This window comes from Amphiura filiformis, chromosome 16 (assembly GCF_039555335.1).
Source record: "Amphiura filiformis chromosome 16, Afil_fr2py, whole genome shotgun sequence".
Lineage (NCBI taxonomy): Eukaryota > Metazoa > Echinodermata > Ophiuroidea > Amphilepidida > Amphiuridae > Amphiura > Amphiura filiformis.
Genome location: NC_092643.1, coordinates 250,614 through 264,413, shown reverse-complemented (window position 1 = coordinate 264,413; position 13,800 = coordinate 250,614). Strand labels below are relative to the sequence as shown.

General features: G+C 37.5%; 1 protein-coding gene across 1 annotated transcript; it reads right to left on the bottom strand.

Moving 5' to 3' along the window:
- Positions 1 to 6,971: 6,971 nt before the first annotated feature.
- LOC140136435 (E3 ubiquitin-protein ligase TRIM71-like) lies at positions 6,972 to 9,829 on the bottom strand (the record flags this gene model as incomplete). Its single annotated transcript, XM_072158160.1, has 1 exon — positions 6,972 to 9,829. A coding segment is annotated over one exon (1,887 nt), but the record flags the coding sequence as incomplete, so codon positions are not given.
- Positions 9,830 to 13,800: the final 3,971 nt, after the last annotated feature.

Here is a 13,800-nt window from a genome sequence, read left to right as displayed (position 1 = left end):
TAAAATTGATAAATACGGGATCTTAAAGTTGTATCAAACTGGACATTAATGTACAAAAAATATATATGCATATTAACAATTGGTATATGTGACCCATCACATCGAAACAGACCACCTCGCGGCAGAAATGAAAATGGAGATTTAAACACTAGAATAAACTGCTGCTTTTTAGCTTAAAAATGATACCTTGTTGAAATCAGATACAGTAAGAATGTTTTATGAGGCAAAACAAGCTCAGAATTCTTTTTATTTTCTTTATATTTTTTCATCTTCTTTCGTTGTTATCTGCCAATGAAGCTTGCCGCGAAGTGGTCTGTTTCGATGTGATGGGTCACATATTTTGTTAGGTTGCCATTTAATTTCATTCTACTGCCCATTACAGAATTCTAGAATTTTTGAACTGAAGTCATGGATCATACATTATGGCAAAATTCTATATTCATATTTATAGCATCATAGCTCGCACCATTACACAATAGAATTTACTATAATGTACAATTATATTAGTTAAATTTATGCCATGGAAACTATTACTGGCAAAATGTTGACAGCCAACATGTTATTTATAATCTATCATGAGTTCAATATGTCATTTGTAAACACATTGGTTTTATGATATGGTAATTTTTTATTCCTATAAATTGAATGATAAATGAGAAATTTGTGTAAGCGATGTGTTATTATTATTTGAGCTTTGTGTGGAGACACCTAAAGTTAATTTTTTATTACTTCTGTGGGCTGTACTGTGCGCCAAGCATATACGAGCATAAACACAGAAGTGATAAACAATCACGCCGATTGGCTGATCAACGGTCTTGACAACGAGACGGTTGACCCAATGGTCATCGGTACGCTGAAGGGGAGGAGACCTCGCTATACTTCTATGCGATCGCCGATCACGAGCGTGTACCTGGACCACAGAAGTAATAGAAAATAACTTTAGATATCTGATCAAAATTAGAACATGTTAGATTTTGGTTGTTTTTCTGTTATTATGTTAGCTTTATAATGCTGAATGAAAGAAAGAAACTCAATTTGTTATATTGAACTGCACTCTTAAAACGATCTACTCATTTTTGAACAGAAACTTGTCAAATTTAACAACAGAAACTACTCAAATGGGGACATAACAGATTTCTCCTCAAAATGAAACGGATTTGTCTTCAAAATGAATCGGATATTCTCATCAAAATGACAAGGTACTTACCAAATTCATAAGATTGCCTTGTTATTTTTAAAAATTAATCAGAATAGAATATGGTCAAAATGAAATAGGTAATCTTGTCAAATAATGAGTTTGAGATCTTGCCAATTTGAATAGATACTTATCAAAATAAAATGGAAACTATTCATTTTGATAAGATTGTCGGCTCAAAGTGATATTATACCTCATCAAAATGAACAGTATATCTTACCAAAACTAAATGAGTCTGGATTCAATTAACAAAATGAATAGTACGAAATTAGAGTGTGTAAGAGTGGGAGGATAGTTTTAGTATTTTTTGTACTCAAATGAAGGAACAAACTACATTTTGTATTTATACTGACCAGCAAAGTGTAGAGAAGATATTTTACCCTTCCCAGAATCCTTTGCAACATATCAGCATAATCTGGTTAAAGGTCCACAATCGTTGGCCTGGTCAACTGGCCAGTTGGTAGGCGACCTTGTCCTTATAGATCACACTCCTGTACATACAAGTATACATGTCTGGACTTAGGTGGTGTCTGGACTGATATGCCCGGGGCCACATAACTCAATTATGTAGTTCATTATTCCAGATGTGGTGGTGGACCTTTAAGAGTCAGGTGTATGATGTTCATGAAGATGAGTGTTAGGAATATAATGTCTTGATTTGGTGAATGGACCAGGCCCGTATTTAGTGATTAAATATGACAATATGTAATTTTACACAATATTTTGATGGTTTTTATAGTGGTCTTATTTCAAGTTCTTGTTTCAAGTAAGTTTAAGGGGGTACTACACCCCTGTGGTAAATTTGTGACTATATTTGCATTTTTCTCAAAAAATAATAAAACACTGGTAACAAAAGTTATGTATATTATTGGGGCAAGGAATTCAATTACTACACAGAAATTTCAGTGACTCAAGATAAACGGTTTAGTATTCATGATAGAAAATGAGGTACATCCTAGCGGTACCGTATTTCTTATCATAAATAACGAACCGCTTGTCTTGGGTCACTGAAATTCCAGTGTAGTAATTGGATTCCTTGCCCCTATAATATGTATAACTTTGTTACCACTGTGTTATTAGTTTTGAGAAAAATGCAAAATAGACACAAATTTATCAGGGTGTAGTACCCCTTAAGAGGGTTGGATTAAAAGTTTCTGTACGCGCCCCGCAGTGTACTTTTTAGTTATTCCAGAGAAGATGACATAAAATCGATAATACATTTGGCAAAAAAAAAAGGTTGTCTCATGTCACCAAAGTAATTACAAATCCAATGCGGTATGCCAAAAAAGTTAGTAACCTCAATAGTTAAACTAGTAGAGGGACCACATCAGTCTATATGTTCTAGTTCAAATTTTCGTGCAACATTTTTGGACAAAGCTTATTTCTATTTTTATTGCAAAAAGAACATATCACAGAAACTGCAATTTTCATCCCAGATATCTCAGCCCACATCAGTTTTTAGAAATGACAGCCGGGTAAAATGAAAGGATCACAAAGAGTTTAGACCAATTTTAGCACCATTAGAAGCGTTGTCCAAAAATGTTGCAGGAAAACCTCAAAATCACTATGTGACCTCTCTAAATCTGATTAAGATAGAAGATTTGTTATTGCGGCCTCCCTGCTATTATACAGGCTATATCAAAATTGTTCTTCACATGAGTCTTTTTCAAAAAATATTAAAAACTGACAAAATCTATTTACGAGAGAATAAAATCATTACATCCGCCATGAGCTGTTGTGGCGTGTGGTGGTGAGCTGAACGACATGTAATCGTTAGTGCACGCTGGTTCGAATCCGAACGGTTCTGATTTTTTCTCTCCTTTATTATAATGCCAGTTTGTCTGAGCTCAATTTCTTTAAAAATCTATTTAATTAAGAATGCAAATTATATCGCTTAAAAGTGTATAGTACTACACTACGCAAAAAAGTTTCTATATGGTTAGGAAATTACCCACTATTAAAATCTAGCGACTAATTTTGTATGTTTGTTAAATAATAAAATAATCGCATGCGGGGGGATTGTAGCATAGCAAAACCATTGATGAATAATACGTGCGTTGACGAAGTGCGTGAGAAACAAGTTAATACTGAAAAACTTTTATTCACTAACAGATTTTTCAGAATATTACTAATCAAAAGTTACGTAAGACAGTATTTTGTTTATTTCAATCAAAATATTTCTGCTCATGAAACGTGTTTTAAATTGAATTTTCCCCGTTGTAATGAATTCATGCGCATTTGCTATCTAACGAAAATAGCTTAAATTTAATGCATTTTGCTATTCTTATCTCTTGAATGAAATAGATTGATGTTTTTAGAACTGTCATAGTAGCGCTATCTATTCAAAGATCAAAGCAAAATTTCTAAGTGTTGCGATATTTTCTTTTGCTAGGCATAATAATTATGTTGAATCCACGTGTTTTCCCTATCTATTGAAGATACCTCAAATGAAATGCATGTTGTCATTTTGTCTAAAAGAGATAGCTGATTATTTTAGAACAGTGTTAGTGGTGTTATCTACTGAAGACGAAGAAATTTCCAGTATGATGGTCAATAAATGAACATTTTAAAAGGAAGCACTAAAAATGTTTGAAGCAAGTCTTTACTGCTTGAAATTTTATTTGGATCTTCAGTAGATATATATAACACCAACAGGCCCAATTCTAAAATATCAATCTATCTCGTCCAGAAGACAAAAATGACAACATAGGCCTGCATTTTATTTCAGCTATCTTCAATGGATAAGAAAGAAAACACAGTCATGAATTTAAAATTTACCAAAACAAAATGTCGCAATACTTGACATTTTAATTTGATTCTCAGTAGATTGAGCAGCAGTAGGCCTAATTCGATTCGAAAATATCACTCTATTTCGCGCAGCGGACAATGACAACATAGGCCTGCATTTTATTTCAGCTATATACATGTATTAGTATTCAGTAGGTAGATAAAAAAAAACAACATGAATTTAAAATTATAAACCAAAACAAAATGTCGCAACATTTGACATTTAAAAAAACCGACGTATAAGCAGCAGGCCGCGGAACTTTGTAAAGGGGCAAAGCCAAATTTTCGTTCCCTTTTTATCAATTTTGTATCAATTTTTTAGTCATTTTAAGGACACTTTACTCTTTTGCCCCATTTTACCTCTGAAAATGGGGGACTCGCCCCGACTCCCCTGGTTTCATAACGCATATTATTCGGTACTCGGCAGGAAAGGGGTTATCAAAGCCGCCAGTTTGCGCCAAGTTTCAAAGCGATTTTGATCTAAAACAGGTATCAATTGACCAAAATATGCAAATAACGTATTTACCAAATGGCCGACGTTTGCCCCTTGCCTAGTGAGTAAAATGAACAAACAAACAAACAAACAAACAAACATAAAGGCTCTACTCAGCAAACGCACAACGTTTTATAGAAAAGGTTAAAATGCCGGATTTTATAATGGATATTAAACGTTTTAAGAACATTCATAAAACATTTTTGAAAACGTGATGCAAAACATTCTAACAGAAATGTTATTTAACTATTGAAATAATATTTTGCAAAAATGTTTGCCCAAAATATTTTACAAAAACGTTTTAAAAACGTATTCATAATTTTTTATATAACCCGACATTTAAATGTTCTTAAAACGTTTTGAATAAACATTTTAAGAACATTTTTGTGCTTGCTGGGTAGATAACAATTTTCACCACCCCATTGTCATAATATTGCAGAAAGGTGTTTGTTACATCGTCTCGAGTTACTACATACACACCCCTACACGGCAATGTAACGTTACATCGTGTCTGTATCAAGTTACATTCTGACTGAGTAACGTTACATCATGATTTTGAACAGAGGAGGCTTAAAGGCATTCCTACAATGCACTACGATTGGGAAATTTGATCAATATAACCTAATTTTAAAGGCAAAGTCCCCATTGCCACACACACAAAATGGTAATTTTAAAACTGCAGCCAACGAACTAATAGTTGAGACTTATAACACATTTTTGAATTTCTTACAGAAAACATTCATATTGTCCCACTGCATTAATTTTATTCATAAGTCTCAATGTTTTGAATGTTAAATAAAAGTAGGGATGACCAATGAACCATCAACTTGATTAGAACACTCCCATAGACATGCAGGGAGCTCAACTGTGCACTGCTTGCACAGACATTTCTAAATTGAGCTCATTCTTTTATTTTTCATAATTTTTCTGTAAAAATTGGGGATGTTAATGCCAATTATGTTTTGTTACTATCTTGCAAATTCCAGCAACATGCTAAGACGACACCTTTCTGAACATAAATGTGAAGTTTCGTGCTCATTCGATGTATTGTTCACCTGATTTCAACCCTAAACGTTTTCTTATATTTAGGCCTATACCATCTACAACTTGCTGCTGGCTATACCTTGTTTAGAACTTTCAAAAGAAGTACCTGAATGTGCAACCATAACTGTTTCAAAATAGCCCGCGAAAGTCATGCAGCTAACTTCGAGGTCATGCATTGAATTGTATTGAATAAGGAATACTACGGGAACCAGCACCTTTTGTTAGAAGTCACACATGAGCATGATGAGTGAAGTGGATAGCCTCTATTGTTGTGAATGAGTCAATGACCTTCAATGACACTTAAGATTTTCTTTGCATACAGCTACTAATTGGTCATATTAAACCCAATAACATTGAAATTTTTGGTTGTGAAAATAAAAGTTCACCTGTACTTAGTGCAATTTTGATTTTGTGCCATATCGGCCATCTTGGATGATTTTTGCCAAATGTTCTCTAAATGCATGATTTCAATGCCTTGGTTTGAAAAAATAATTTATGCCATTGACTAGTAAAGTGCCATTTCATAAGAAACCCCTTTGATACTTTCACAATATGCTTGTTTCATGTTTGCATATGTGTTAAAATAAAGAAATATATAAAGGTAAATATATGATTATGCCAATTTTGCTCCCAATTGCTATTTTTGGACCTTGTCATTTCATTTCGTTCCAATGACCGGTCAGAATGGGAAACTTTGAAAATTCATATTTCGAAAAGTTTTTGACCGATTTTGACCATTTAACCACCAAAATACTTCTATTGATGAGTTCTATCCAGAAAACGATCTGTTGTAGCAATAGGGGCAACATGAAATTTTGATGGTTATCCCTAATAAAAGGATGAAATCACCAGGTATTTGCACACAATCCCAATGCAAGGTATGGTCAACTGGCCACATGTGTACAAAAGCCAGACATACCAAGGTCAGAAACCCCATTGGGTTATGGGAATGCCTTTAAACATCCTCTGGATTTTGAATAAACGTTTTAAGAACATTTTTGTGTTTGCTGGGTAGTAACCAGTTTTCACCATTACATTTTATAATGTTTTCACCACCCCATTGTCATAATAATTGCAGAAAGATGTTTATTACATCGTCCCGATTTCTATATATACATCCACGCACCCCTACACGGCAATGTAACGTTACATCTTGTCTGTATCAAGTTACATTCTGACTGAGTAACGTTACATCATGATTTTGAATAAATGTTTTAAGAACATTTTTGTGTTTGCTGGGTAATTAACAGTTTTCACGATTACATTTTTATGTATTCAACGCCCCATTGTCATACAGTAAGCAAAAGAATTAAGGTAACAGTTGTGTTCACCCCTGTATATCCTAAATAAAGACAATTGTGTCAAAATTAAAACAAGCCGTCGACGCCTGTACTCTTTATCTTTAGCTCATTTATTAAAATTGGTTGAGAATTAAATATAAAACCTAATGAAGATACGAAATAAAAAGTTGCACTTTTGTGTTCTAATCAATGAAAGTTTTTCGTGCTAATCAATGAAAGCACGGCGCTAGTTCTCTTGTTCGCGAACGCTTTGTGTATAAACCCATAGGGCATGCAACTTGTGGCAAACTGCAACTTTATATTTGCATCTTTCTTGGGTTTTTGGATCGTCGTGTCTTTATTTCTTGAACAATTTCAACAAATGAGGTCTCAAATTCGAGCTAAAAGATGCAGCTTTTGGCTGTCGTTCCAATTATGACATTATCTGCATTTGCTTAGGATATCCAGGTTAGGTACTTAATTATTTGGCTTACTGTATTTATATTGCAGAAAGATATTTATTACATCGTCTCGAGTTCCTACATATACATCTACGCACCCCTACACGGCAATGTAACGTTACATCATGTCTGTATCAAGTTACATTCTGACTGAGTAACGTTACATCTTGTTCACGGGGCGTTACATTGGTCTATAACGCCATCCAGATGACATTGGACGTAAGTTTTGTACTTCTGTGCTGTACACACACCCTCCGTCCAAAATAAACGCGTTGAGATCGGGGGATAAAAGCACCCCACAAATGTATCAGTAATTGTAACATTATACACATATCCGATTCCAGGCATTCCTACACCTCAATGGCAGCCATTGAAGGGGCCATCCCACCTGAAGTGTGAAATGATGCAGGCTTGCGGAAGTTTTAAAATGTAGTCTGTCACACGTGTGACAAAAGGATGTTGAAGGTTTACAATGCAATACAATTATAAGATTGACTTTGAAGAAGCTTTTCCCACCCAATTGGGCAGTTACAACAGTTTGGTGCGGATGGCCCCTAGTAATGGCGGAATGAATTCTGACCATCACTTGGCTCGTCGGATTAGTGTATACAGATACAATATCTTGTAACGCTGCACAGATGTAACGCTTGGATGTAATATTGCCCATCATTGGTAACAGATGTTACTTCAGGTGAAATATCTTGACACCTTCTTCATCGGCTACCAGTAGCTTCTCCTCGTCTTCCATGAGGGCAAGTCCCTTTGGATAAACAACCTGAGTTGTTACGCAATTCAGGTACTCACCAGCACCTGAATAGCAATACACAGCGAATCCGCTATTAGCTAGAAATCCAGTGAGGTCCACATCTTCTCCTTGTGCGTTATTGGAGACAAATATTGTCCCTTCACCATGGTTACTGAAGCATACGCCCGTTGGTTCCCAGTTGAGCTGCTTAACCCCTGAAGGCCGCGCAAGAGTATGACAGACTTTTCCCGAGGAATTCACAATCACTACTGCATGTTGTTTGCTCGAACTTACTATAATTCGTTCTTCGTGGTCCATGGAAGCACCAGAAGCAGTCTCGGCAACTGCGATATACATAGGTTCGATAGGGAGTTCGAAACTAGCAATATGGTCCCCATTCTGCTGGTGTTTACTTATGAACTTGCCCATGATTTCACCAACTAGAATCTCACCGCGCGAATTGACTGCCAAACCAGCAATACATCTTTCTGCTGATGAAACCGATGACCAGCCGATGCTAGTAGTAATTGGAGGCACAGAATAAAACTTGAAGAGTTCTTTACCATCATGTCCAAACACTTTGACATTGTCAGTCATGTCACTGGTGCAGATGTGCCCGTTAAGCATTACGATTGCATTATGTCCTCTGCGACAAAAAGTAGGTTTGAAATCCGCTTTGAAGCTGTTGCGTCTGGCGTCAGAAATTGATGCACATGCTTCAGACTTAGCCGTTGTAAGAACGATCTCACCGTCGTGAGTAACAGCAACATCATTGACGCCTTCTTGCTCTCGGCCTACGACCAAATTCTTTTCCAGCTCCCAGTGGCCTGCTTCAAGTCCAAGAGACAATTCGCCAAGACTAGTCGCCATGGTTTTATACTTTTCTGTCGGCGTGAACTTAATTTTACCCATGCTACTCTGTACACTGACCGGTTTCAATTCGCGAAGTTGATCCAGAGTCGTAGTAAGCTCTGAATATACGTGTGCAACATCAGTTGTTGATCCCATTCCCGTAACTTGATAAGCCATTTCTATAGCGGTACGGAGTCGTGCTTGCTGGAATTTCAAGCTTTGCTGCTTACTTTCTATATCTTTGGTGCGATTCTGCTTCCAATCGTCGATTTTTTGGGTTGGTTTTCGGCATTTAACCTGCAACTGAAGTTTGAAGTTATCCAGGCTTTGCTTAGCGGCTTCGTCGACTTGCCCTTGAGCATGTTTAGCGGCTTCGTTAAGATCACATTGAATCCGATTTGCTTTTTCAATAGCTCTATCAACGCGAAGTGCGACACTTTGACATGCGGTAGCAAGCTGTTCAATCTGATCTTTTTGTTCCTGGTGGATTTTATCTAGGGAGATATTTTCATGCTTAGGGCGGCAATGTTCAATCACAGTACAATCTCGACAAGTTGGTACCCAACATGTTTTGCAGAAGAACCGCAGAACTTGTCCCTTATGTTTGTCACACGTATCTTCAGTTTGACGCGTATTGAATATATCGACTTCTCCGGATCGCACTTGTTCTAAAGTGCACAAAACATGCGCTTTAAGAACACGCATTTCCTTGTGGGCATGTAAACATTTATCGCACAGAAAATCTCGGCATTCCATGCACCTGGCAATAGCCTCTGTGTCACGTGTCTCACAATTAGTACACGGGATCTTTGGCTTGTTGAGTTTTTCAAGAACGGATTTTCTCTCCTTCAACTTATTAATCAGAAAGTTAGTCTTTAAACCATCAACACCGGTTTTAGGCAACCGTGATATTTCGTTACAGAGAGGACATGTAAGTTGGTTGCCACTTTTTGCGTCTTCACCAAGTCCGCAAGCATTTCAAGCAGTACGTATGGAGACATTGCAATGCTTTAGGTTGCTGCACGACTTGCAGACAGATACTGCACTCGAGTAGGTCTTCCTCGATACCGCAGAGTTGCACATTTGGTGTTGCTGCATTTGCAGACGCCATGTTTAATGTTAAAGAACTTCCCAAAACTGAATATTGCAGCTCGAAAGGTTCGTTGCATTGAAGTTAATTCCTTACTTACTAGTGATTGTAAGTCTTCGCCACTTTCAAATGTTTACTGTAACTGCTACTAGATTGTCCTTGAGAGATATCCAGTTTGCCAATAACCTCAGAGAGAAGCACATACATGTGTTATCAGAGAAAAACTGCTGGGATTTGGGGGAAATTATATAGACACCTATATTTAGCAGTTTAGGTAACATCGGCTGTATTGTTATGTTAAGTATGATGACTTCAAGATCCTGTTCAAAAGATACGGTTCAAAGCCGAAAGTGAAAACATGTAGTGTGAAGTTCAGTTTTTTCTATTTTATTATTTAAGAAGTGGGAAAGTCCCTAACAAATCCCTGCTTTGTTATTTTTTCTGTGACTAATGAAGTCTCAATAACCCACACCGTATGCATAATGACACGCGACCTTTTCATCTTTTATGCATGACTACCTACAATCTTGGAAATGACACGAGACCATGTTTAAGGTGGTACTACACCCCTGGCCAATTATAGCGCAGTGGTGACAAGTAAGATATGTATATTATAGGGGCAAGGACTGCACTGAAAATATTTATTTCAGCACAAACAACAGTTGTGGAGTTACAGTCAAAAATGAGGGAAACCAATATTTGATCAATAAATCAAAACCTACTTGTCTTGAGTCACTGAAATTCCAGTGTAGTAACTGGATTCCTTACCCTATAATATACATAACTTTTGTTACCAGTGTTTTATTAGTTTTTAAGAAAAATGCAAAAATAGTCACACATTTATCAAGGGGTGTAGTACCACCTTAAGCTCAACTGATATGTTTGTTTGTTTTATTTTTTCTTTAACCGGGGACACACAATCAGTTGAAAACACAATTAATCACATGGTCTTCTTTGAGGTCTTGTTTAGTGTAAGTTGAATTTGAAGAAGATGACACCCTCAGAACGTTAGTCAGTCGATAACCATTGTTATACAAGACACACTCAGTCACTTAAAGTCATATTATAACATTTGCTGAGGAAGACGCCCTCACTGAATTTTTAAAATTCCTTTTTTACACGATTAAATTGTACTTTATTAAACCAATATACCCTGCAAAAATCAAGACTCTAGGTGCTGTAGTTTTGTCAAAATCCGAGATTTTGAATAAAACGCCGGAATCCGCGCTTTATTATTACGATGGAATTATTAGTCGAACGCATACACGATGTTCATAACACACAGTAGGGCCTACGTACGGCGTGCGGGACGGTGATATACACAAAGGGTCGTACCACAACATGACCGAAGGAGTGGTACGTATTGGCGACACGTGCGCTGGTAGTAAATTCCAATTTTCTTTGCTTTGCCGTAGTTGTTCGGCTCCAAATTAAAAGGGGATATATCTGACAGTAAAAGCTAACATTTTATGGCAAAGAAATGCTAATCTATTTTGTTTGAAAATGTTATAATATGGCTTTAATTAGGCACTGGAAACGATCGAATTCGGTGTTAAAATTATCAAAAGTTTTAGTTACACCTTTTCACTTCATAATTAATTTTCTCGGTCAAAATGAAAAGCAATCATTTTCATTTCTTCGATAAATACCAGAAAAACTATAATGCTTGGTACTGTATATTGTTTTCAATCCCTAGTGAAAGATTTTCGATTTTCACAGGCTTCAACTTGTCCCATGAGCTGTTTTGGAGGTCAACGTTTTTGCTTTTCAAAGTAACATAATTCGCCAATGAAAGATATTTCCCAACTTTCTAAAGCACATTATTATGGTTATATCATAGTTTTGTCAGAATTTCGGTTTTTGATTGCACCATTTTTCAATTCCGACCCCGGGATTCCGACTACCAATTTTGTAAAAATCAACTCGCGAATGTACCCATGGATGGGTGATATTGCAAGCCACAATAGATAGCTCGATGGAAATATGTCTCCTGGTTATATCAGAAATTCATTTCTGTGGCTGTTTCCAATACCTACTTTCAGATGCCTGACAAATGGCACTACTCATGGCAACATCCTCGCTCAAAACGTTTCCATCTGCTGGACTATGCTCTCACAAGGCAGAGAGATATCTGTGATATCCATTCCACCTGAGTTATGAGAGGTGCAGATTGCTCTACAGATCACTTTCTTGTGCGGACAATATGTGAGCTGTATATCAAGCCCATGAGGAGGAAGACAAAGCCTAAGCTCTCCAAGAAGGCAAATGTTAGAAGTCTCTTCGATAATCTGGAAACAGGAACAACATTCCAGGAAGCACTAGCCGTAAAACTGGATGCTCTAAGATTGCCAAATGAAGCTACAATCAATGAACAATGTCAGTCTCTTAGTAAGGCAACCCATGAGGTTTATGGGAGAACAGCTAAGCCAACCACACCGTCGCAATGCAGACTGGTTTGATGAGAACAATGAACCAATCCAGGTTCTCCTCAATGAGAGGACAGTTGCCAGGAATGAGATGCTTAGGATAGGGCTCCGCTCTAAAAGCAGAAAGTTTAAGGGGTCCTAAAGTAATGTCCAAAGATCATTACGTCAGATGAGAGATGAATGGTGGAATAAGAAAGCAAAAGCCGTGCAAGAGTTGGCAGAGATTTGGTAATTCTCAAGCTTTCTTCACAGCCCTGAAGGAAGTCTATGGACCTAGGCATTCAATTGCCTCTCCTCTTCTTAATAGCTCAGGTACAACTCTTCTAACTGATAAAGATGACATCAAGATCAGATGGCAGGAAAATTTTCAGGATCTCCTTAACAGACCTCTAGCACTGCACCAAATGTCTTGGACAACCTTGTAAAACTATCAAGCAAAACTGGAATGGAAAGCCGCCAACCATACAACAAATCGAAGATGCTGTCATGTCCATGAAGAATGGTAAAGCTCATGGAATGGACGGAATTCCATCAGAGGTGTACAAGTGCGACGGACCATGCATCATCCAAGCTCTCTGCAGTTTTTTCCAAAACTGCCGGGGTGCAGCTGAACTGCCCCAAGAATCTAAGGATGCAATGATTGTCACCATTTTTAAGAAGGGTGACCGCCCGGGGTGACCGCACACAGTGTGGTAACTATCGAGGGGTATCCCCACTCTCAACTGCTGGTAAAGTTCTTGTAAAGAATCTCCTAGCCAGGTTACAACAAGTTGCCTGTAAATACTACCTGAAAGTCACTGTGTTCAGAACCAGTCGACCCACAATTAATCCAATCTTCACCCTGCGCCAGCTTCAGGTGAAATCAATAGAGCAGCAAACACCACTTTACATGATCTTCATCGACTTCACCAAAGCATTCGACACTATCGACAGAGAACTACTTTGGAAACTACTGGAGCATTATGGTTGTCCAGATATCTTTGTCAAGATCATTCGTGAATTTCATGATAGAATGCAGGCAACTGCTCTAGTTGATGGTGATACAACCGAACCCTTCCCGGTTTGTCATGGTGTTAAGCAGGGATGTGTATTGGCACCAACCTTGTTTGGTCTCTACTTAGCAGCTGTTTTGGAAATTTCATCTGACAACCTATCAGATGGTCAGCATGTAGTTTCCCTCCGTTCTAGTACAGATGGCAAACTGTTCAATCTAGCTCGTCTAAGTGTAAAGACCCGATGTCATGAAGTCTGTGTACAAGAGCTTCTATATGCTGATGATACCGCCCTGGTGGCTCAATTTTGAAGACATGCACAACATGTTGACTGTTTTGTGACTTCATCAGTTGTATTTGGCCTTACAATCAACATCAGTAAAACAGAGGTTATTTACCAACCGGCTCCTGGTACTCCACACCAAGATCATGATC